Source organism: Bos mutus, chromosome 5 (genome assembly GCF_027580195.1).
Source record: "Bos mutus isolate GX-2022 chromosome 5, NWIPB_WYAK_1.1, whole genome shotgun sequence".
In the NCBI taxonomy this organism is placed as follows: Eukaryota; Metazoa; Chordata; class Mammalia; order Artiodactyla; family Bovidae; genus Bos; species Bos mutus.
In genome coordinates, this window is record NC_091621.1 from 80,759,171 (window position 1) to 80,784,877 (window position 25,707).

The window sequence follows — 25,707 nt, forward strand, 5'->3', positions numbered from 1 at the left end:
CTGTTCTGGAGTGAGAGCTCAGAGCTCCGCGCGCCGACTTTGAACCAGAGCCAAAAGCTCCGCCAGGAGCCGTGCGTACAGGCGTGGGGGCCAGCGTCAAGCGTTCACCATACGTGCTCTCGGGCCTGCGCGCTGCCGTCTTCGAGCCTCTACGCAGCTTCTGCCGGGCGAATCCGCCTTCCCGCCGCTTCGTCACTTCCGGCGGACGCTTAGCGTCATTGGTGTCGTCACTTCCTGCCGGTACCGGTGTGGACGGTACGGGTCGTGGCCGCCCGTTCTCCGCTTCTCCCCTTCCCCTACTCTCCTCCCTCCTTCCCTTTCCCTCCCTCGGCGGCGGTCGGTCGCCCGTCGCGGACTCCCTGACCCGTCCCTAACCCCTTCCTGACCTTGGGGCCACCGGATTGGCCTTTTCCTGTGCCCTGGCCCAGCGTCAGTGTCGGGGCGGGGGCCTTGAAGAGCCGGAGGCGCTGCCACAGAGGAGAGAAAAGACTAGACGACCCCTCGGCTCTGCAGCGGGATCGCTCTGCTAGCAGCCGCCATGGCGATGAGGCAGACACCGCTCACCTGCTCCGGCCACACGCGGCCTGTGGTAGATCTGGCCTTCAGTGGCATCACGCCTTATGGCTATTTTCTAATCAGCGCTTGCAAAGGTGAGCGGGGCCGCTAGTCGGGCCCCTGATGGCCGAGGTCGGGCGGAAAGCGAACGAGGTTGGCATCCCCATTGCGGAACGAACTGCGGCTCTCGCAGCGTTTGAGGTTAGGGCCCCACGGCGGGCTGATGGGGAGAGGAGTAGTTGTTAGGGCTTCCGCAGCTGACGCCGAGAGGCTTTCCTAAGTAATGCCCCTAACGAAGGCTTCTCGTTTTACCTTTATTGCTATTTTTGGAAAAGCTGAACTGTGCGCTTGCCTAGACGTCCCGGCCAACAAACAGTGTAAATATCTCTCAAGGATTTAGCAGAATGCAGCAACTAGGCCAGGCCTTATTTTACGAAGACTTAGCATTCCTGTTATCTCATTGAATAGTCTTTTCTCGTGTGGAATTTTTCATTTCCGTTTTCCATCTTTCAAGTGGAAGCTATGTTTGATGGAAGCTGAGATTTATATTAAAAAGTTTGTCCAAAATAAGACACAAATCTAGATTGTTTTGACGCAGGTCAATCTTTTCAACTAGTTACAGATGCTTCCCAGAGAGAATGTGCAGCTGGGTTCCTCATTGAATTTATTTCTGAACGATCCTTAGTGACCCCAGTGAGTGAGAATAGTTCAGGCAACAAAAACTGTTTCCACTTTGTTTTTCAATATGATCGTTTTATGTTTAGATTTTAAGTCCTCCGAACTTCTAAGTCACATGTCGTCTTCAATATTTTTTAGATGGTAAGCCTATGCTTCGCCAGGGAGATACAGGAGACTGGATTGGAACATTTTTGGGTCATAAGGGTGCCGTTTGGGGCGCAACATTGAATAAAGATGCCACCAAGGCAGCGACAGCCGCTGCAGATTTCACAGCGTAAGTGCAGCCAGAAATGGCCACCTTCGGAGTTCTCTGTGGATTGTGCTCTGAAATGATCAAAACGTCGTTAAAGGTTACTCGTGAAATTCTTACTACCATATGGAATACCCCGTGTTTGATCTCACCAGAATTCCGGCCTGATCCTACTTGCTTCTTTCTCTTAAATGGTTCTCAAACTGTTCACAGAGACTCAAATGACTTCATTCTGTGTAAGGGTGAAATCTAAATTGTTGATTGTCCCCTTGCATCTAGATTATCATCATCTTTGTTGATTCCACCAGCAGAATGTCTGCTGATGCCATTATTTCTTACGCCACTGCCATCTTAGTTCAGGTCCCTACCACTAGTCGTTTCCCATCTGTTCATTCTCCCTGGTGCTGTCAGTTGTCTTCCTGAACACAAATATCAGGTCACTTCTCTAGCTAATGCTTTTCCTGTCTTACCTGTGCTTTGTCAGTGATCCATGACCTTGGGTGTACATTATTAGAAGCTTTTAAAATACTCATATACATATTGGTCTGGGGGTGGAGGGGGGAGGTGGGCGGTAAAGTCCCCAACAACAGTTCATTTCCCTGCCAGAAGTTCTTCTAGGTGATTCTGATGTGCAGCCTTTAATCATCGGCCTAAAGGTTAAATTTCAGTTGTTGCCTCTTTAACACTTTGGCCCATCCTAATTCACCATCATCATCTGCACTGCACACCCCATGCCCCACAGTCTGGTTACACTCATTGTTGCCAGAATGGACCTTACTTACTCTGATTTTTGGCTTTTGAATATATTATTAAGCTGACTTGCCAATGACCCACTTTCCCGTCTGCTCATGTGTATCATATCTTATATAACCTTGGTACCTCTACTTCCTAATGTTTGTGACTTAGCAGACACCTAAATGTTTTAAGGAAGACAGTGTCAAGGATTATTGTACATGCAGTAAACTGTTAGAGTTGAGAGTCTTGAGAGTGAAAGTGGTTTTTAAAAATTGTTTTTTTAAACAGAATTTTACACTAAGGAGCAATTATAAATGTGTTTGTTGTGCTTTTGTATTAAGCAAATTAAACATACTAGGCTTATTATGAAAAATAAAGGCAGATTGATTGAGGTGGTGAATACATGACTATGTATTTGTTGAAACTTGTAGAGCTCTATGGCGTGGAGTGAGTTTTACAATACATACTTTTTTTTTTGTTAAATAGAATTTTTAAATAAACAGGGAGATACAATCCCATGCTGATGTGGGATTAAATTTGAGATGATGAGAGATCAGTAAGAAAAGTTACAATGTCAATTTGAACTTTTTTCTTTGCCTTCAAAGAATAGATGTTGTTAGGTTTATGCATAACCATTGTAAGGGTTTGTGCTCTGCCCTGTTGTGAGTCTATGCAATTCTGATAAAATAAGGAACTGCTTGGTTTTATGTAAATCCTTTAATGTCAAATGTTGCTTTAGAGGTCGGCATGCATGCTTATAATGTGACAGACTCCTTTGTTAATTATGGGATGTGAAAAATAGGAAGTAAAAGTGATTCTCATACAAGGAAGATTTGTGGAGGACTGGAAGGTGAGGGTGTCCATTCCCTCTTTTTGCTCACACTGTTGGCTATGTTAAACTTCTGACTCTTATAGTACTTATTGACTTATGTGTTGTTGCTTCTTGAGGCCATGGGCCATGTCTTATATTTTTTTGTATACCTCGCTTGTTCAGCACTTTGTCAAACAAATAACTTAAGGAAGTTTCCGAAGCAGAAGGACTAGGAACGGATGAATTACAGATCTTGGTTTTGTTTCTGAGACATTTATGTCTCCTGTGGGTTCAACCTATTTTTTTTTTCCTTCAGTTTCTCCTAAGTTTATTTTTTGCTGAGTCCATTAGGAACATTGTCACTGGGAGAGAATGTCATTGGTTTCATAACAGAGATAGAAAATTGGAATTAACAACTCTGCGACCCTAGGGACCGTAGCCTGCCAGGTTCTCCTGTCCATGGAATTCTCCAAACAAGAATACTGGAGTGGGCTGCCATTTCCTTCTCCAGGAGATTTCAGATATTTGTTAGGTGGATTTTTAAAATATCATTATTGAAACTAGGTCCTCAGGTTGTTAAGTTAATAGTTAATAAAGTGATATTTTAAATTTGATTAGGTAAAATGTAACAAGATCTTAGACACTACAGACATTAGCGTTAAAATAGACGATCTTTTAAATTGCTTTTCTGGAGAGATTCATTTCTGTTCATCTCAGTTCTGTGTTATCTGGCTCAAACATGAGTGCTAATAATATGAGCAAAATGCTCTGTCTTCTCTTGCCTGATGGACAGTCTTGCTCTGATCTGAGACTTGAACAGAAGCTTGTTAGTAATGATACCCATCTCTGTAAAATCTGTGAAGACCTGACGTACATTTGACAAATTTTAATGCCAGGGAAAAAAAACGAAATGCATTAGACAGAAATTACTGCTCATGTGATAATTACTCTGAAATGGAGAGAGAAAAAGGTGTGAAAAATACGGCACTTTAAATATTTAACAGAGTTCTGAAAAGAGTAGTCAGGATTTTATCTTGCTGCTAGAGGCACAGTTATCTTTGTTTTTAGGTCACTAACAGCATTAATAACCCAAGTCATGGTTTTGAGGACGTTTCTCTGTATAGGTATTCAGTGTTGTTTTGGGGCTTTCTTAACATTTCAGGTCTTAGTGTCTGTGTTTACACGGGTTTATTAAAATCATGAATGCTGGGGCCAGATTGTGTTTGAACCCTGGCTCTATCCTTTAATAGCTCTGTGATCTTGCGAACTTTATTTAACCTCTCTTTTTCACAGTTTCATCATCTATAAAAGTGAGAATAGCAATAGTGCCTACCTCTTGTTGTGAATGGCTTCCCTTGTGGCTCAGCTGGTAAAGAATCTGCCCGCAATGTGGGAGACCTGGGTTCAGTCCCTGCATTGGGAAGATCCCCTGGAGAAGGGAAAGACTACTCACTCAAGTATTCTGGCCTGGAGAATTTCATGGAATGTGTAGTCCATGGGGTCACAAAGAGTCGGACACAACTGATCAACTTTCATTCGTTGTGAATATTAAATGAGTTGATACGTTTATATTTAGAATATTACCTGAAATCTAGTACACATGTAAATGTTAACGTGTAAGGTAACACTGATAGCTACCACCCCAATAGACCAAAATCATGTGTTCTTTTGGAACATCTGTGGCTAAAGCCAAGAAATCTTTGGGTTTCATGCAAGGAAGTTCTAGTAGATCTAAGTAGCAGGAGGGAATACTTTTGGGTTTTTTCCCTCTCAGTTCAGGCTTTCAGATGCCATGATGTAGTGGGAAAGATGTAAGCATTTGCATTAAGCAGGCCTGAGTTCAGGCTTCCCTGGTGACTTAGTGGAACCTGCCTGCCAATGCAGGAGACGTAGGTTCCATCCCAGAGTCAGGAAGATCCCCTGGAGAAGGAGATGGCTACCCACTCCAGTATTCTTGCCTGGGAAATCCCATGGACAGAGGATCCTGGTGGGTTATAGTCCATGGGGTTGCAAAAGAGTCAGACACAGCTTAGCAACTAAATAACAACAAGGCCTCAGTTCATGTGCTAGCCATACTTTGTATTTTCAGTTTGATCATGAGATGTTCCTTAAACCTCTTGTTTCTTATTTGTCAAATGAATGTAAGCCAAGCGTGGTTTGGGGGCAAATCAGCGATTTTTTTCCACTTGCATGCCTGAATATAGCCTTGTGTCTGTTGCATAGCAGATGCTTGGTTAGTGGGAACTGAGACTTGACCCTCGTTTGCTGTGTGTCTGTCTGTGAAGTGTGGGGATGTGTGCATCCTTTCTTTGTATTCTCGTTTAATGACGTATGTGGGCTCTGCTATTATGGAACTTGACCCAATAAAGAAGAGCTCCTTAGTGTAATTTTAGGTGTCATGATTATCTAAAGGAGAATTTTGTCCATTTTTCTTATAGACAAAGTATATTCAGCAGGGCTGGTCCGTGAGTCGGTTTGGAGTGTTATCTTGAGGTAATTTGGGCAGGCAAGTCAGCTGAAACTATCCCTGAAACGCCATTCTCTTTATATCTTTTAATTCGTCTTTTAATTCATAGAGCTAATGTTACCACCACATCTCCTTATCCCCCCTTTTTTTTTCCCTCTTGTAAAAAGCCAATAGGAAGAGCTAATTTTTCTCTGAATAAGGTTCTCAATAAATCGAAGGTGCTCGTGTCTCCTTTTTGATGGCTTGGCTGTCCTGTTAAGACAGGCAGTCATTTTCCCGAAATAGCTTAATTTTTTGTTAAGGCCTTAAAGAAGTATGTTAAGCAGCCCCTTTTTTGAGACTGCTAAGTCCTTTCTCAGAATATGAAAAGTATTGAACAGACAGCATTGATCATATGCAAAAAACTGGGGACATAAGAGGTATCACTAGTTTAGGGAGATGGCAGGTACATCTTGAGTTGTACAGAAATGAATGCTACAGGATTAGCTGTTGAGAGGGTATTGTTAATGATGTTTCATTAACCATCTTCCTTTATGGACCCTTCCTGCCATTTCTCTCAGGGGAGCTCTGTGGAGGATGTCCTTTCCCTTGCTTTGATTTGATCCCTGTAGCGAGCTAGTTAATAACCAGTTTCTTGCCCGGAGTTTAGGTTATTCCAGATTTCTTTTAGAATTCTAAGCTGTTTTTAGGACTATTATTGGGAATAATGGAAATGTGCCAAAGTTAGTACAAGTGACTAGAACATGCTCTATTGGAGAGGGTGGCACTCGATTTTACTTGTGTATCTAGGTGGGAGGAACGCGAGTGTAGATATATTGGCCCTCTGGATGGTACTAGTGCAGTCGCTCCAGTTCTTGCTTCTGGTACAATGAATGGACATGATCTAAGCAGAATAATTAGATTTTGGGGAGTTTGGTGAAGATGATTGAATATCCTTGAAATTAATATCTCTAAGGACAACGCCCAGTTTCTTTGAGACTCGAGAGTATGTGAATAGGATAGAGATTTCAAATACATTTGATATTTTCTTCACTTTTGATGTGCTTATTCGTTCAGTCGTGTCCAACTCTTTGCAACCCCATGGACTATAGCCTGCCAGATTCCTCTGTCCATGGGGATTCTCCAGGCAAGAATACTGGAGTGGTTTACCAGACCCTTCTCCAGGAGATCTTCCCGACCCAGGGATTGAACCTAGGTCTCCTGCATTGCAGGTGGATTCTGTACCATCTGAGCCACCTCGGAAGCTCTTTGATGCCTTCTGTTATTATAGCAGTCTAATCTATGTGAACTCTTATCACTGATTTCCCTGTGATTAAGAGTAAACGTGGACAAAACTAAAAGTAAAGTAAAATTAAACAGTATAAGCTGAGTTCTGTGGAAGAACAGAAAGGAATGGTTGATGGAAGTGAGAAAAACAGAAGGTTTAGTGAAAAAAATAGCATTAGTGATGAACCCTGAGGATGAGTAGAACTATGATAGCTGAGAATGTAAAGTTTGTTGTTGCTTAGTTGCTAAGTTGTGTCCAATTCTTGTTGCAATCCCTTTGTCCATGGGATTTCCCAGGCAAGAATACTGGAGTGGTTGCTATTTCCTTCTCCAAGGAGGGCCTTTCTGACCCAGGGATTGAACCCTCGTCTCCTGCATTGGCAAGTGGCTTCATTACCACTGAACCACCAGGGAACCCTAAGATTATAAAAATACAGACTAAGTAGAACACTATGAGCAAAGACAGAGGAGCCATGGCTTGTTTGAGGGATTGTTTATAATCTGATGTGACTAGACTCAGAGAAATAATGCAAAATGAGGTTGGGAAAGTAGGGTTTGACCAGAGAGTTGAATTGGAAATGGGAAAGGGTGGAATAGGTTTCCTTTGCAAAGAGAAATTAGTATTTGAGAGTTTAGTAGCAATACCACTCACAGTTGACATTGTTTCTCTGAACATACTGTTACACTTCTCTACAATGTTTCCATTTTTTCCCAGGGTGTATTTCTCAGTTCAGTTCAGTGCTTTAGTAGCTCAGTCCTGTCGGACTCTTTGCGACCCCATGAATTGCAGCACGCCAGGCCTCCCTGTCCATCACCAACTCCCGGAGTTCACTCAGACTCACGTCCATCGAGTCAGTGATGCCATCCAGCCATCTCATCCTCTGTTGTCCCCCTTCTCCTTCTGCCCCAGTCCCTCCCAGCATCAGAGTCTTTTCCAATGAGTCAACTCTTCGCATGAGGTGGCCAAAGTACTGGAGTTTCAGCTTTAGCATGCTGTTTAAGGCTACTGGTTTTGATGCTTAGATTTTCTGGACTTTCTGACATAAATTGTGTGGTTTTTGTTTGTGTCTCTATAGCCATGTGTGTTTGTATTTTATTTCTTTTCTTTTTTTTTTTTAAATTTATTTATTTGACTGCATGGGGCTGGGTCCTAGTTGAGGCCCTCCGGACCTTCATTATGTCGTGCAGTATCTTTCATTGTGGCTCACTGACTTAGTTGCTCCCCGCCTTTTGGGATCTTAATTCCCTGCCCAGGGATGGAGTCCATGTCCCCTGCATTGCCAGGCAGATTCTTAACCATTGGGCCACCAGGGAAGTCCCTTAATTGTATTTCTTAAACATAATATTGTTTGTGTGTGTGTATATATATATATATTTTCTTTTTTTCCCCCTCAGCTAAAGCTAACACTACTGAGGCAAGAACTTTGGGATCATTTTTTTTTCCTCCCTTTTGTGCCTCCCTTTTGTCTCCCTTTTCTCCCTTTTGAGTCTTGAGTGACATACTTGATACGTTTATTCTATGTTTAATGAGTGAAGAAAAAATACTCCTTGCCTTCTCTGTTTTTCTTTTGTTTTCTCTGTTGCATTGTTCACTTTATTCCTAAAAATAAATGTCAATTACATTAGAATGGAATTTTTAGAATAATTATTATGAAGCATAGCTTGTTCCTCATAACAGTTTCTTTTTGCCATGTGGAAGGTTTTCTTGTTTATTTTTCAATCACCTCTTCGGATCTAAAATGAATTTTTTCTTCTTCTTTATTGTTCAAGCTTTTTTATTTGGGGGAACTTCTTAACAGTATTTCTGTGAACTATTATTTAATCATTATCCCCCAGCATACATATACATACGTATGTGTGTATAGACACACAATCACACGTATACTTTGGGTTGGGATGGGTTTGTTGGAAAACCTACAATTGAGAGATTTGAAAACCTATAATTAAAATCTTCAACATTAGCATTATGTAATCAAAGGCTGATACTTTGTGTGGAGGTTAATTGGACTAGGATTTGAAAATATAAGTCAACTCTGAGGGAGAAATGGGAGAGTATTGTTTTCTCTACTGTTTTGATTTAAAATTTTATGTAATCTCTTTCTCCTAAGTATTTATTGTTTTTCATCTCATTTCTCGAGTATATGAGAGTATAGACGAAAAAATTGGAAAGGAGAAACTGAATTGGTTAAAATACTTGCGGTGGTGTTATAAGAATATTATGGCTACAGGCTAAAAGGAAAGTAAGGATTTATGGTTCATGGATCTTATTTACTTAAATTTGATCTTTTCCATTGTCAAAATTATATTGCTGTATCATTTTTAGCTTATAATACATTTATATAACATCTCAAATAACTCATTTGGTAACTAATTATCAAAATTACCATGTTTGTCTTCTACTTTTTTATGTTTTACTTTTAGCAAAGTATGGGATGCTGTCTCAGGAGATGAATTGATGACCCTGGCTCATAAACACATTGTCAAGACGGTGGATTTTACGCAGGTATTAGAAAGTGGAATTTGTTTTAGGGAGTTATATTGCTGTTGTTATAGGATATGTCTGTGGTTTTATATTTGATTGGTTTGTATTTAGTTCATGTTTGGTTTTGTGGGGGTGTATTTTGTGTATGCTGGTTACATTTGATTTGACTTTAGATTAAACTATACACCTTTACAGTTAACTCTTGAATGACAGTTTGAACTGTACGGGTCCACTTAACATGAATCTTCTTCAGTGGTAAATTCTGCAGTATTTCACAGGCGGTAGTTGGTTGAATCTTTGGACATGGGGGAACTGAGTGGGGGGCGGACCACATATATAGAGGACTGACTGTAACTGATAATGTGGATCTTCCACTGTGTGGAGGGTGGTGCCTTAATCCCTGAGTTGTTTAAGTCAACTGTATTTTTTCTTGGTTGATCCTATGAGATTTTTAAGAACCCTGGAACTCTTATATCAACAATAGTAACAAACATCTGAAAAACCCAAGTAATGTTTCCCAGTGACTTAGAAGGGAGAGAATAAATTTGAGATCATCACAGTCATGCTACTCAGTAGGCAGCGGGATCAGAGCCAGCTGAGAGAAGCCATGTGGTTGGTGGTGTGACATTTGAACTGGGAAGCTTACAGGATTTGGCAATTATGAGAAAGATAAACGCTCTATAGTATTTTCTCAGGAATAATTGATCTGTGTGCATCTCTTTGTGATCTCTGTGAGCTTTATTTGCATTTTATGTAGTGTTGAAGAAGCTGCAAAGAGATATAACTATTAAAGTAGTTAATCTAATACCATTTTACTTGTATGTGTTTTCAGGATAGTAATTACTTGTTAACTGGGGGACAGGATAAACTGTTACGCATATATGACTTGAACAAACCTGAAGCAGGTAATTTTAATTCATATGTATTTGTGGTTTTGTTTTCTTTTAATTTAAATAACTTTTCCTGATGAAAGGAATTCATGTTCAATACTCAAATTAGGAAAATGTAGTCACAAAGAAAAAATTAAATTTTAATCTACCATCCAGTCCGTTCCCCACCTCCGTCATGTGGGGTCTTTTATTCCCCTGACCAGGGATCAAACTCACACCCCCTGTATTGGAAGCTTGACCACTGGACCACCAGGAAAGTCTTATCATCCAGTATTATTAATTAATGTCTTTCGTTTTTGGTTCATGTTTTTCCAGTCTTTTTTCTTTTTTTTAACGCAGTTTTTTTTTAATGGATTTTTTTTTTTTACACTATTTAAAGAAAAAAATATATCCTGATAAACTTTTCTTATGACACTAAGTCTTAAAAGGCACATAACAGTGTTAACTGCTTTTTGGTTAGAAGGAGTGGTTATTATCTGTAGAAGGTGAGAAGGGTAAGAATTCTCAATGTATATACATACTTAGATTTTTGAACCACATGGGTATATCAGCTATTCAGAAGAATGCTGAAAATCTGTAGTAATTTTTTCGTGTCTTTGAATACTCTATATTCATTCTTTCTAATGACTATATGACTTTCCATTCTATGGATAAGTGAACTAACCAATCTCCTATTATGGCCTACTTGGGCTATTTACAAATTTTCAAGATTATAAGCAGTGTTAGGCTAAACATCCTTATAGTTGCAAATATTCCACAATTGTTTCTGTAGCATATCTACATAGAAATAGAATTGTTGGGACAAAAAGGAGATATACTTGGAAGCCATAAATAGATATTACCAAAGAGGCCACCAGTGAAGTATAAAAATGTACCTATAGCCAACCTATTCTAGCAAACACTAACTAGCTTTATCTCTGCCAGTTTAATAGAAAAATTCTTATTAATGGGAACTTGAAAAATAATTCATGAGGTTAAAATTCTGTCGAATACCATTTTAATTTACTTTTGTGGACTAATAAAGCACCTGTTCATTCTATTACTGGTTTTAAAATTTATTCTAATTTGTCATTTGCTTTTACATTTTGTTAGTAAGGTTTGTGGTATACACATTTTTAATAATTGGATGGTGAAATCTGACATTTCCTCTATAAATTCTCTCAGTGCACAGAAGTTATAAGAGATACATTTTCTTCCCTAGTCCAGATCATCATCTCCATTTTACAGTATTTCAGTGCTTTCCTAATCACATGCTGCATATTTTAAAAGCAACTAAAATATGAGAAAAAGTTTTATTTATTATATATTAATTGGGTTCTTAAATTTTGTGTTGTGGGCATAGTTTATTCATAAGTCAGTAAGCTTTAGAAGTTTATAACAAAGTCAAAGTTACGTTGGAAGTTAAGCAGTTATCCTCGAGATACCTTTTCTAAAGGTATTTCTAAGGTGAGGAAACAAACTGCATTTATCTTTATTCTCCTTTGGTACCTGGGAATTAATAACTTTATGCAGAAACAGCAGACTACTCTGACCTCACCAAATCAGTGTACCTTCTGACTCAGCAAGATAGTTCAAAGCTCAGGCAGTTAGCTTTTGTCTTCTTTTCCCTTTCTCAAAGCTGCCTTTGAAAGTGACTCTTCCACTGTCTCGCATTAGAAAGAAGAGCTTTTACCCATCAGACACCAGATGAGAAACTGCAGGGGATGGCTGCTATAACGTGTGCACGGTGTTCATCTGTGTCTGGTAGCAGTGTCTGTCTGCGTTTTGCATTCAGTTCTTGCTATTCACACAAACATCATGCAGCCGAAGAGTGAGTTGGGATCATAGTACTGGTCTAGTGTTGTCTCTTTGGACCTGTCCACCACTGGCCAGCCTCCAAATTCCCACACACAAAACTTTGGGAATAGAGATTGTCCCTTCGGGGAATTTAATGTACGATACCTGTAGTAACTTTTTCTTTTAAGTGATGGTGCAGGGCGGGGGGAGCAACTTTAAATGTTTCGATTGTTAAACTCTGAGGTGTAATAACTATTGTTAATCCCAGTTTACCAGTGAAGAAATGTAGCCTTCAAAAGGTTAAGTGGTTTGCCCAAAGTTAAAGTTGTGTTGAATGGTATTGCCTGCAACATCTGCTTTTGCCCAGACGTAGCAAGTGTATTAACAATTGTATTTTAAATTGTTTTATCTGAAGAACCTAAGGAAATCAGTGGTCACACCTCTGGTATTAAAAAGGCTTTGTGGTGCAGTGAGGATAAACAGATCCTTTCAGCGGATGATAAAACTGTTCGGTGAGTAATTTTTCTTTAATAATTTAAAGTTGAAAACATGTTTGACCTTGGAGCTTATAGTTAAGTTTCCTATAACTATCATGTAGGAAGAATTGTGTCTGAACATTACAACTGTGGCTGCATCTGGGTCACATTTTTTTGGAGCTGTCTGTTATAAACATAGAGTGGGATTCACAAGACTTAATTAAAACTGTTGACATCTTTATAAGCAGGTGCTCTTAACCTGGGTGAGTGGACTGGCTGGCCATAGGGTGTTAGAGTGTAAGAACCATTATTTAAAGCAGTGTTGAAATTGATTAGATTAGGAGATGTATCTTAATAGCATAAGCATTTGGGAGGTATATTTAAAGTATTAGTTTTGACTTTACCAACAAGATACCAAATAATTTGATGTTTTATGCCAAAGCCACATTTCTCAGTATCATCTGTAATTTGTGAGTTGGAATGGAGGTTGTTTTACTACAGTTGTGGTTATTTTTTCATTGGTTAATCTGCAGTTGTAATTTAAGCTGTAAGTATTTTTCTTAAGTGAGTAAATACCACCTTCTTTTCTTTTTTATGCAGCCTTTGGGATCATGCTACTATGACGGAAGTGAAATCTCTAAATTTTAATATGTCCGTTAGCAGTATGGAATACATTCCTGAGGGAGAGATTTTGGTAATAACTTATGGACGATCTATTGCTTTTCATAGTGCAGTAAGGTATGTCTGAGGAGTATCTTCATTTTCTTTTCTGGTAACAAAGGGGCAGTTTAGTGTACTTAACATTTGCAAGGCGTGTACTAAGGTATTTAATGCTTTTAAAGGCAAATCTTGGCCTATGTGACATAATATGGAGGAAGATTGTTTCCATACCTAATAATAGTGAGTTTTTTGAAAATTTGGTAGACTTTAATCAGAAGAATTAATCAAATTAATTTCCAGGTGTTTGGGACATTTATTGGTAAAATTTAACAATTTTTAATGTATATTTTTCTTTAAAGATCCCTAGATTGATGCTATAATTTATATTATTCATTACTCTAAAACCTCTGTAATCTTGATTCTGCCATTTCACTTTAAAATTACAGAAAAATTAGTGATTTTTCTTTTTGTTTCCAAATAGGGCATAGATTTAATGAATTCTTTAAAAGTAGACTTAATTTTTATGATTATAAATATATTAAATGCTTACGTTGGAAATTTAGAAAATAAAATTTTAAAAAACTTGGGTATAATCCTATAGCCATAGAACCAGAAAGTTACTGGTAGCTGTGTTTTTTGCTAGTCTTTTTTTCTTTGGGGGGAGTATGTGTTTGTATGTGTTTTTTTCTTTAGTTACTAGGATCCTAATAAGTATAATTTTCATTTTTTTATTCTAAGATCCTCTTAGCCATTAAAATTCTTTGGAAACATTTTTACTAGGTGTATTATTATAGAGTCTGAGTGAGTGAGTGAAAGTCACTCAGTCGTGTCAGACTCTTTGCAACCCTGTGGACTATACAGTCCTTGGAATTCTCCAAGCCAGAATACTGGAGTGGGTAGCTGTTCCATTCTCCAGGGGATCTTCCCAGCCCAGGAATCGAACGTAGGTCTCCCGCATTGCAGTCAGATTCTTTACCATCTGAACCACCAGGGAGGCATTATAGAGTCTACCATGTCACACATTAGTTCCCCTGTTTTAACTGTGCAGTGAGATTTATGATCACATCTCTTGCATGTTTCTTCACAAGAGAATCCTGTCAGTAGAGTTACCAGTTCAGAGGTCAGGAGTGTCACGGCTGGCGCAGTCTGCAGCCTGTGTGCAGCTTTGTCACCTTCCCCTGCCTGCCCATCCTGGCCCTGGACAAGTGCTTCCCACATACTGCACCTCTCTCGGGTGGGTAAAATCACAGAGGAACATGAGGGGATAACAACAGAAGATGGTGTTGGAATAGTTGGGATCAACAATTTTTCACAGGAATCTTTGGGAGATGTTTAGTCTGCCTGAAGTTGGAACAAGGTTGAACAGACAAGATGAGCAGGTGCTTTGGAAAGTGTGAAAACTACTAGTGAGCTCTGTTCTCCTCTCTCAGGAGAAGTAAGTGAAATTAGTGAAGCTCTTGCAGAAAAGCCAGGACTTGTCAACAGATCTTGTTATGAAGATGATGGCCACACTGAGTAACTCTTCAGAATTAAATGAACTGATGGGTGAAGAAGCATGTGAGAAATACAGAAAATCTATTGAGGAGTAAAAACGGAACCCCTGAAAAAACTAGTTTAAATAAACAAAACAGAGGGTAGGCATGTGTTTAAAGTTCTTAGTGTACATACCACATATTTGATTTCCATAAAGAATGTACCACATTATATTCTGACCAGCAGTCCTGACCTTTTCTCTGTAAAGGGCCACTTGCAGAGCTGAGCTTCACTGAACAGCTGAAGAAATGAGAAGGCAATCAAGATGGAGATGAGCAATTAAGAATGCTAGAGAGTTCACACACACACACACACACACACACACACACACAGTGAATTGATAATGGAATGTTATTGCCCAAAACCATTAAATTGTGCAGCTGAGTTCATTGGTTGCTTCTGGACTTGGGCAGCGTGCAGCCCTGCTGTAGAACCTTGCCTGAAGTGGTGGTGGTGGAGGTTTGCTGGCCTATTAAATATTCTGCCATTTAAGCCAGAAAGTTGTTATTCAGTGATCTGTGTAAGTCATGACTTTGATTTTCATGCTTTGTAGTGTGTGATGATGGGAGTAGGATGGCAGCATTTCCGAGTTGAAATGCTCTAATGTTTTGTGTTGGAAGCCTTTCAGGGTTTTTAGGGTTAGACTGGAAAAGAGCTGATGCCCAAACTCATTGATGTTCAGGGGAAGTTGCTGTTAACGCATTGATTTTTATTACGTAGCTATAGTCTCAGATTTAGTTATTATCTTATAGCCTGATAATTAAAAACTGAGTCATTTTGAGCAGTTTTATATTTCACAGCATTAAAGCTTTTTCCTTTGCAGAAAGTTAAAAGTTCTCAGCAGCTGAAAATAGTATACAAATAATCCTTTATATTAGTTAATTACTTGCTGTAAAAACTTCTTCTATTTACCAAGTATGTTTGTCCTGGAAAAATTAAATAATGCAGAGTTAAATTTTTTTTTTTTTTTCAAAGTAAAAATCCTAGTACATTAGCCATACTGTTTTCATTAACCAACCTAATCATTTCCAGGAAGGCATTCACTGCACAAAATGGATATCCCTCTATGGAAGGGGCTGTGTATTTTGGGTGTGAATTTCGCTTGGGCATAGTAGGCTTCTGTTTTGTTTTTTTTTCCCCCTAATATTATTTAGATGTGTTTTTGTTTGTTGTTTTTCCTCTTTTAAAAATTATAGTTGACTTATAAGACTTAATTTCTACTTTACAGCAAAGTGATTCAGTCATACATATACATTCTTTTTTATATTCTTTTCCATTAAAGATTTATCACAGGATATTGAGTATATTTCTCTCTGCTGTACAGTAGGGCCTAGTTCACCCATTCTCTGTATAATGATTTGCATCTGCCGACTCCAGACTCCCACTGTACCCCTACCCCATCCCTTGGCAACCATGAGTCCATTCTGCCTGTGGGTCTGTTCTGTAGATAAGTTCGTTTGTGTCATATTTTAAGTTCCACATTTGTGACGTCTTATGACATTTGTCTTTTTCTGACTTACTTCACTTAGTATAAGTTCCACCTGTGTTGCTGCAAGTGACATTATTCATTTTTATGGTTGAGTAGTATTTTGTATGTATGTACCACATCTTCATTATCCGTCCATCGGTGACCATTTAGTTTCCAAGTCTTGGCTGTTGTAAACAGTGATGCTATGAACATAGGGATGCCTGTATCTTTTTGAATTATAGTTTTGTGTGGATACATGCCCAGGAGTGGGATTGCTGGATCATAATGGCAACTGTATTTTTAGCTTTTTGAGGAACCTCCATACTATTTTTCATAATGGCTTTACCAACTTACATTCCCACCAACAGTGTATAAGCGTTCCCTTATTTCCACACCTAGAGGGGTTTGTTTTTTTAGCAGCACTTTGTTGTTCAGTCACTGCGTCGTGTCTGACTCTTTTCGACCCTGTGGACTGTAGCCTGCCACGCTCCTCTGTCCCCCTCACATATGTCAGTACGTTTGAATAACTGGATATTGTATTATTCCTTAAGTTTTAGAATTTAGGAACATTTTAAATGTAACATTTCCTCATATTATTTATGAAATATTCAACACTTATAAATGTTGTTTAATTTTTTTTCTAGTTTGGACCCAATTAAATCCTTTGAAGCTCCTGCAACCATCAATTCTGCATCTCTTCATCCTGAGAAAGAATTTGTTGTTGCAGGTGGTGAAGATTTTAAACTTTATAAGTATGATTATAATAGTGGAGAAGAATTAGGTAAGTTGTCTTTTTTTTTTTCATAAGATTATATAGGTACCTTGATCAAAGGTTAGGTTTCAGTGATTAACACCTTAGTTAGCCAATGTTTTTTAGCTCCTACTTGGTTTCTAGGACTTCCCTTGTGGCTCAGTTGGTAAAGCGTCTGCGTATAATGCAGGAGAGTTGGGTTCTATCCCTGGGTTGGGAAGATCCTCTGGAGAAGGAAATGGCAACCCACTCCAGTACTCTTGCCTGGAAAATCCCACGGATGGAGGAGAGTGGTAAAGAGGGGTCGAAAAGAGTCGGACACGACTCACTGCACTGCACTGCACTTCATTCACTTGGTTTCTAGCTATCCTGCTTTATAATGAACTTAAGCTTGTTAGAATTGTACACAGAGAATAAAACACAATTTTGTTTTGTTTCTTTGGGAAAACTGATGGATTGTGTTGGGTAAATATAACCTCAGTGAATACACTAAATAGAATCTATTTTAATTGTTCAGTGTTCATAATTTACTGGTTGAATATTAAGTGACTTAAATAGAGATTCTTTCCCATTGTTTTTATTTAATGTCACTTTTCAAGTTTTAGATGTTTGGCCACATGTTTTATTTTCTGAAGAAGAGAAAGTAAATTATTTGCTGGTATCTGAGGTTGCAATTCGTGAATATAGAACCTTGGACGCAGACATTCTTATTTCAAAATCTCAAATTCTTTCTACTCTTATGATAATTTTTTATATTCATGGTAACACAGTTATGGTATTCCCTGAGAGAAGCTAGTGCATGAATGTCTTTGAATTGAGAGGACATGGAGACAGAATAAGAACTGCTGCCACTGCTGCTAAGTGACTTCAGTCGTGTCCGACTCTGTGCGACCCCATAGATGGCAGCCTACCAGGCTGCCCCGTCCCTGGGATTCTCCAGGCAAAAACACTGGAGTGGGTTGCCATTTCCTTCTCCAATGCATGAAAGTGAAAAGTGAAAGTGAAGTAGTTCAGTCGTGTCCGACTTTTAGCGACCCCACAGACTGCAGCCCACCAGGCTCCTCTGTCCATGGGATTTTCCAGGCAAGAGTACTGGATTGGGGTGCCATTGCCTTCTCCGGAATAAGAACATTGGTCTAATAAACAGTTTCGAAAACTGGTAAGGTGATGAGGCATTAGAAAGTAAGTGAAAAAAGTTCGGAAATAAGGATATGCCTTAAACAGAATAACACCACTACTAATGTGTACATTTTCTCATTAAACTCTATATAGGATAGGTATTGATCCTTTATCTTCATAGTCTGTGATAGGAGAGTATGAGAGGCAGAGTGTGTAAAAGAGCTCCATCTGGTGGTTCTCTGTAGTCATAGTAAGAATTGCTTCCCTGGTAAATAGTGAGTTTAGGATTTGAAAATGGGGATTGAATTGATAAACTTTAGACTTGCTTTCCGTAGACTTGAAGGTGGGGTGTCATTTACCTCCCTTTCTTTATCTTTTTTTTTGGTTTATTTTAAAAGAGATTTCTAGATGTCTGTTTAAAATGTATTGTTTTTGGCTGTGCTGTGTGCAGCCTTTTCATCTAGTTGTGACAAGCAGGGGCTCTTCTCTGGTTGTGGTGCTTGGGCTTCTCATACTGATCTCTCTCCTTACAGAATACAATCTCAGTAGTTGTGGCTTGTGGGCCCTAGGGCTTTGGCTCAGTAATTGAGACACACAGCTTAGGTGCCCTGCTGCATGTGGAATCTTCCCAGACCAGGCATCAAACTCATATCCTCTGCTTTTCGCAGGCAGGATTCTTAAGCACTGGACCATCATGGAAGTCTCCTTTATCTTTATTGGAACATGAAGTCTTGTTTTTTTGTTTTGTTTATGATGAGAATCACTTTAGTTTTAATTCGGTATAGTTCTTTGACTTTGCCCTCAGGAATTGCACATCTTCTCTAGTGTATCAATACTTAATGTCCTGTTTAAGTATTAAATTATCTAATACCCCTTCTCTTTCTCAGAATCCTACAAAGGACACTTTGGTCCTATTCACTGTGTGAGGTTTAGTCCTGATGGAGAACTCTATGCCAGTGGTTCTGAAGATGGAACATTGAGACTGTGGCAAACTGTGGTTGGAAAAACATATGGCCTTTGGAAATGTGTGCTTCCTGGTAAGAATTTTTATTCATAATTTTGTATCATTTTTCATTATTGATTCTGTCTCTGTTTCTGTCTTCTTTAGAATAAGGTTTAGGCAAAGAGTAGCCTGATGAATAAATCATCCATTAATCTCTGAATAATACTACTTATTGATCCTTACTACTACATTTAGACATGTTTTTAATAAAAATATTGTTATTGATCCCAAGTAGTTATAGTTTGGGTCTAAAAGTCTGAATCTGAAAGATATACTATTTTAGAATTACAGTTATTAAAAAAGGTGTTTTGTAGTTTATTGCTTGCCATAGTCTTGGTGTACTCTTCTTAGTTGTTAAAATACTAGAACTTGCTCATGACATTGTAATTCATGTACTCATCATTGCTTTTCTTTTCATAGAAGAAGATAGTGGTGAGCTGGCAAAGCCCAAGATCAATTTTCCAGAGACAGCGGAAGAGGAGCTAGGTAAATACTAACATTTAACTTCTATAGGGTCCTGGAGGATGGAAAATTGAGGTATTAGTTAACTCATTGACAAAATGTATTTAATGTAAGCGTATACTTATAGGAAGTTTAAATATATGTATATTTATATATACATATAAATACATAAAAGATAAATCATTTTAAATACTTACTGCATGGTACTAGCCACGGAGATGTGTCATGGAGATGACTGATATGGTTACTCTTAAAGATCTTAGAGTTTGACTTAGGAGGCAGATGCTAAAATAGACTGTTGTAGTTGTAATTTTTACTTAACACTTGTTAAGCACCAAGTGCTCTTTCCCAAATATAGAATTATAAATTATAATGTGCCCTGATCAAATATAATATTGATTGAAATTCAAATCAATAAAAGGGAGCCAGATCTTCAAAAATCTGACTTTAATTCAGTGTCTACTAGACAGTTGAAGTCACTGAAAATGTAGCCCAAACGAGAGCCCCCCTGGAGTAGAAGAGCTTGCTGGGAAATGGTCAAGTCTTTCCTCACTGCTTCTTAGTGGCCTGGGTTCATCGTTCGTGGCTTGTGCACTGTTCTCTTTTGCTTCCCCTCACCAGCACACTTGAAAAACTTTTTCATTTATTCCTTAACTCACAGAAATATAGAGTGGCTTCTTCCCTTCCTTAAGTCGACTAATGTGACTTCCTGTTTTTGAATTGTAGAAGAAATTGCTTCAGAGAATTCAGATTCCATCTATAGTTCAACTCCTGAAGTTAAGGCCTGAGCATCAGGCAAATGCCACAGACAGTACACAACTTAATGGACTAAAACAAGCGGAGAAAAGCGTCAGCCTTCAGAGTTACTCTCTGCTTACAGCAACATGAGCAGTAAATAATGAGGAATATGAATTAGCTCCAGTGCTGGAACTAACCTACTTGGTGATACCTATGAATGAGAACACAAGAGTATCCGCTAAAAGCAGGTGGAGTTATGCTCTTATAATGTGATGATCTGTTGTCTTTTTAATGAATATGTGTAAGCCAACATCCAATTTCTCTTATTACAATTAGATTTCTTGTAGCTGTTTATGTTATTATGAAGAGGGAAAATATATTGGCCTATTTTTCTGACTTTTCCCTTAAAAGCAGAAAGCTGGTTTTTTTTTTTTTTTGCTTTAGTTATAAAGAAGAGGGAATACATGATAAAGTAACAGTTTGATTTCTCTTTTATTGTACACTGCTTCTGAACATCTAATTGTTTTTAGTTGTCTCAATAAAATGGCTCTAAAACAATGCTGTGTGTGTTTCTTGGGGAAGTTGATAAATTTGAGTAGTTGGGATGTTTTGGCTGTGCCAGGTCTTGGCTGTGGCACTTGGGATCATTTTTTCAGTTGCAAATGCAGGCTCCTAGTTGTAGCACGTGGGATCTAGTTTCCTGACCGGGGATTGAACCCGGGCCCCCTGCATTGGGAGTGTGGAGTCTTAGCCACTGGACCCCTGGGGAAGTCCCCATAGATTGTAGTTTTATAAATGGAAATGGCCAGAAAGTTTTTCTGTATCATATCAAGAGACCACCCAGGTAAAGAATCTGTAGTGAACAGAAATTGTTTCCTGATTTTGAAATTCAGTTACTTGCACTGAATTTTTGAAGTCTTCATGTGCTTTGGTAGAGTTTTATATACCTTTCTCCCTGCTAGATTGGACAGAAATGCTTGAACTGCCTTTTAAGAAAACTTTCAGAAAAATAAAAATGACTTATTTAAATGATAGGTACTTATTATAAGAAAAAAAAAGTTAAGAATTAGCAGAAAGATAGAAAAAGCACGCAAAATCCCAGTAACCCCTAAAATCTGTTAAAATTGATCACTGCACGTTAGTATACCTTTGCGTGTATATATACAGGTAGAAGAGATTTTATAAAAATGGGGGAGAATTGTAGTCCTGCATTGTTTGTTTCACTACCATTTTAAGTTCAGGTGACAGTCCAGAAGCCCTTTTACCAACCTTCTAATAAAATGGATCAACTGAGTTTAGATTTGTGATACATTTATTTTTTAATAATATGGGAGGACTACTGAACTTGTTTGGAAATACTTCTGACAAATGAATAATATCTGCCTAATTGCTTTTTCTCTCTTTGTTTATCTTGTGACTGATCCTTGATAACTTTCCTTAAAAGAATAACCAACCCCAAAATAAGTCTTTGAGGATTTCTGGTAACTGGAAGAAAGCACAGTAGGCTGTGACTGCCTTAGAGGTTCGAGAGAGGTGTGTTGCGGAAAGTCAACTGATGGTCCACACAGGGTCGCCTGGGTGGGGGAGGTTGGAGGAGGGTGTATTTTCTCATCAGCTTGCCACATGCCTGATCCTTTGCAGCAGCAGTATTCTCAGTGTACCACAGATTCTAATCATACTCTGACTTACTGTAAATAAAGCTGAGCTTTATATGCACCAGACTGGAATTTTGAAATTGACTGGTAATTTGTGAAGTTCATGACCAAAGAGAATTTCTTCTGGAAATGGCAACCCATTCCAGCGTTCTTACCTGGAGAATCCCAGGGATGGGAGAGCCTGGTGGGCTGCCGTCTCTGGGGTCGCACAGTCGGACACGACTGAAGCGACTTAGCAGCAGCAGGTTTCCTAAAGGTCTAAAGGCCCTTTATTACCATCCCTGGGTGGCAGATAGCTTGAAATCTCTAAAAGTTTAAGCATGGAAGCAGCCTAGGTGTCCATCAACAGATGAATAGATCAAGAAAAAGCTGTACATACATTCAATGGAATATTACTCAGCCATAAGAAGGAATGAATTTGAGTCAGTGCTAGTGAAGTGGATGACTCTAGAGCCTGTTATATTCAAAGTGAAGTAAGAAAAACATCGTATATTAATGCATATATATGGAATCTGGAAAAATGGTACTGATGAACCTATTTGTAGGGCAAGAATAGAGACCAGACAGAACAAATTTGCGGATGCTTTAGGGGAATGAGAGGGTGGGATGAACTGACAGAGTAGCATGGAAATGTGCATTACCATATGTAAAGTAGATAGCTAGCAGGAAGTTACTGTATAGTTCTGGGAACTCAGCTCTCATGTCGGTGTTCTGATGACCTAGAGGGGTGGAATGGGAAGGTGGGAGGGAGGGGATATATGTATACTTGTGACTGATTAATGTTGTACGGCAGAAACCAACACAACATTGTAAAGCCAATATCCTCCAGTTAAAAAAAGTTTTAAGTTGAATTTCGGGCCTTGGAACTCTCATACCATAGCTTATACTTGTGTAATTACAGTGTTCATGTTGGTCAGATCTCTGGTTGATTGTATTGTATAAACTGTCAAGTTCTTAGGTTATTAGATTCTGATCATCCAGTTGAGTCATTGTAGGTTTTAGCTTTTGCCAGATTAATAGAGTTGATCATTAGCTACTTTTGTTTTAACAACAGAGGATATGTTTTTAGGGACTTGACTAGCTCTGAGGGGTACCCTTGTTTTTCTTGGTGGCCTTGGACATGCTAAGTATACAAGCCACCTGGCAGGCTGGGGGAACAGCCAGTGTTTGGTATCCTTTGTGTCTTGGTTTTCTATTGCTGCAGTAACAAACATCACAGGTTTGTGGCTTGAAACAGCACAAACTCACCTGATGGTCGAGGCCATCAGAAGGTTGAAATGAGTCTCACTGAGCTGATGTTGGCAAGTGTTGGCAGAACTGTGTTCCTTCTGGTAGGAGAGAATCTGCTTGCTTTTTCCAGCTTCCAGAGGCCCCCGGCATTGCTTGGTTCATGGTCCCTTCCTCCATCGTCAAAGCCAACAACGCAGCATCTTCAAATCTCTGAGTCTCCTGCAGCCCTCTTTCATGGCAAAGACATTTGTGATTACACTGGGCCCATGTCAGTTCAAGATTCTTAATCCCAGCTGCAAAGTCCCTTTTGGCATGTAAGAAACAGAAAGTTCCAGAGGTTAGGAAATGGACATCTTCAGTGGGCCATTACTCTGCTTACCACACTTTATAATGGTAGAACCTTGTAGTAGAATTTATTTTGGCAAAAAGTTCAAGTTTGTATTTTAAAATTGTATCTGTCAAAGCCTCCAGTGTCCTGCATGTTTCTAACTCAGTGGTTACTTTCTGTTTTGATCTTAATGAAAGCTTTGCTGCTGCTATTTAGTCGCTCAGTCATGTCAGACTCTTTGTTGACCCTATGGGCTGTAGCCTTCCAGGCTCCTCTGGCCGTGGGATTTCCCAGGCAAGAATACTGGAATGGGTTGCCATTTCCTTCTCCAGGGGATCCTCCCGATCCAGGGATCGATCCCGCATCTCCTGCATTGGCAGGCAGATTCTTTACCACAGCCACCTGGGAAGCCCCCATAACTAAACCTTTAGCAACATTCAGTTGTCTTACTTGTTTTTGAAGGTTTTTTTTTTACTTTGTGAAACTTCTGTCACACTTGTGATTTTCCTTACATCTTTTTGACTGCTTCTGTGTCTGCCAGCTCCTCCTTTTATGCTTGACCTCAGGTCTGGTCTGTACTTTCTAGCTCTGGTCTCCAAAGAGAAAATGTAGGATTCAGTATCTTCTGAAATCTTTCAAATTCCTATATCCCGCCTGCGGCCCTGAGTGCCAGTATTTAATGTCACAGTTGCTGCTCCACGTTAGTAAGTATCTCAGGTTTACCTGTGGAAAACAAATCTTAATTTCTCAACCAAACCTATTTCCCCTCAACCTGTTACCCATTCCACCCATGGGCACTGCCTAATACTTTTTCAAGCTGAAAGACATATAGTCCTTGAGTCTGTTAGTCTCTGTGTAAGTCCTGTGGGTTCTTGTGAGTCTACTTGCCTCATCTCCACTATTACCATGCTAGGCCAGGCTATTCCCATGTGGACTGTTCTAGTGCCTGACTGTTCCCCTTTTATCCCTACTCCCTCACCTCGCCCTCATCCTACCCGTCCTCTACACAGGAAAGCTAATTACTTGAGAATTTGAAGAGGCTGAGTGACTGTCTTGTTTAAATCCATAGTATCTTCCTATTATACCATATTTTTACTATTTTCTGACTGCTGCCATCTGTGACTTCATTTTTTCCCTTGTTTGTACTTGCTTTAGCCATAGTGGCCTCATTTCTCAACTCCCCCCCCCCTTTTTTTTTTTCAAGATTTTTGTTTTTGATGTTGGATCATTTTTAAAGTCTTTATCGGATATGTTACAATATTGCTTCTGCTTTATGTTTTGATTTTTTGACCACAAGGCATGTGGAATTCTCGCTTCCCAATCACGAATTGAACCTGCACCCCCTGCATTGGAAGGTGAAGTCTTCACTACTGGACCACCAGGAAAGTCCCTCACAAGGCCTTTGACTTGGCTTGCTTGCTATTTCTGCTGCTTGGGCCACTCTTATTTAAATATTTGCATGGCTGGCCCTTTCTTGTGATTCAGGTGTCAAGTCCTCGTCACTTGCTATTTTGTCCTATTTAATCTTCCTGCTACCTGAAATAATCTTGTCTATTTTTTTATCTTCACCAATTCTGCTTTGCTTAGAAAGGTGGCTGGTATGTTGGAAGTGCTCTCGTAGATGTTGAAATAAGTCCCTAAACAAGCATCAAATCACACCAGACCAGGGATACGATTTTTCACCTGCCCTCCATGGAGCAGACCTTTCTATCCACTGATAGATAGGATATGGCAGTCACCTATCCAAAGCACATGCCTCTCTCCAGTGAGTTCATGTATAGCTTCAGCTGACCTGAGATTCAATCACCTACAAGGATTTCAGCTTGTTTGATAAGAGTCTCCCCATCTCCACTCTGCTTCCCATTCCATTCTTCCTCTGCAGCTTCCTCTCCACATCCTAATCGCATTATAGCTCAAATCCTGAGTAATTTTTAATAATTTACCCTATACATCATTGCTTCTCAGTTTTAGTGTCATTTAGAGGTTTTTTTCTAAGAAACCAGGATTGAGTACAATTCTCAAGAATATTTCATGTCAGTCAATAAAGTTAAACACATTTTTTTTTTGGCCACACAGTATGTGTTATCTTAGTTCTCTGACCAGGGCTGGAACCTGAGCCCGTTGCACTGGAAACTCAGAGTCTTACCCACTGGACTGCCAGGGTAGTCGCAACACATTCATTTTAATGGCTACAAAATAATTTACAGATTACGTTTTTTAATAGTTCAAATTCAGTGGAATTATTAACTTAGCTGCCTGTTCCTCTTTGAGACCCAGGTGGAGGCAAATGGATGTAACTTTTCAGGACAGAGCAACAATAAAATGGTGAATTGAAAATGCAGACCAAGGGAAAATATTTCTTTATTAGGACCCT

General features: G+C 39.3%; 1 protein-coding gene and 1 non-coding gene across 3 annotated transcripts; both read left to right on the forward strand.

Moving 5' to 3' along the window:
* The first annotated feature begins 222 nt into the window (after positions 1–222).
* Positions 223–20,678, forward strand: STRAP (serine/threonine kinase receptor associated protein). 2 transcript variants are annotated; one of them, XM_070371151.1, is made up of 10 exons: positions 223–650; positions 1,372–1,507; positions 9,184–9,265; positions 10,077–10,149; positions 12,326–12,422; positions 12,987–13,124; positions 16,692–16,828; positions 18,805–18,954; positions 19,344–19,406; positions 20,109–20,678. In XM_070371151.1, exons 1-10 carry the CDS (start codon positions 539–541, stop codon positions 20,168–20,170), a joined length of 1,050 nt encoding a protein of 349 aa, XP_070227252.1. In that variant the 5' UTR covers positions 223–538; the 3' UTR covers positions 20,171–20,678. The 2 variants fall into 2 exon arrangements, with proteins under 2 accessions (XP_070227252.1, XP_005907505.1); XM_005907443.2 differs by having other exon boundaries at positions 224–650; positions 19,341–19,406.
* LOC138988040 (small nucleolar RNA SNORA23) lies at positions 11,844–12,027 on the forward strand. Its single transcript, XR_011464384.1, has one exon. It is a non-coding gene; the product is annotated as a small nucleolar RNA SNORA23 (small nucleolar RNA).
* Positions 20,679–25,707: the final 5,029 nt, after the last annotated feature.

Coding starts and splice junctions, on each gene's coding strand:
- STRAP (XM_005907443.2), top strand. CDS start 539: ATGGCGATGAGGCAGACACCGCTCACCTGCTCCGGCCACACGCGGCCT. Junction 10,150..12,325: donor CTTGAACAAACCTGAAGCAG/GTAATTTTAATT, acceptor TTTTATCTGAAG/AACCTAAGGAAATCAGTGGT. Junction 18,955..19,340: donor TTGGAAATGTGTGCTTCCTG/GTAAGAATTTTT, acceptor TTCTTTTCATAG/AAGAAGATAGTGGTGAGCTG.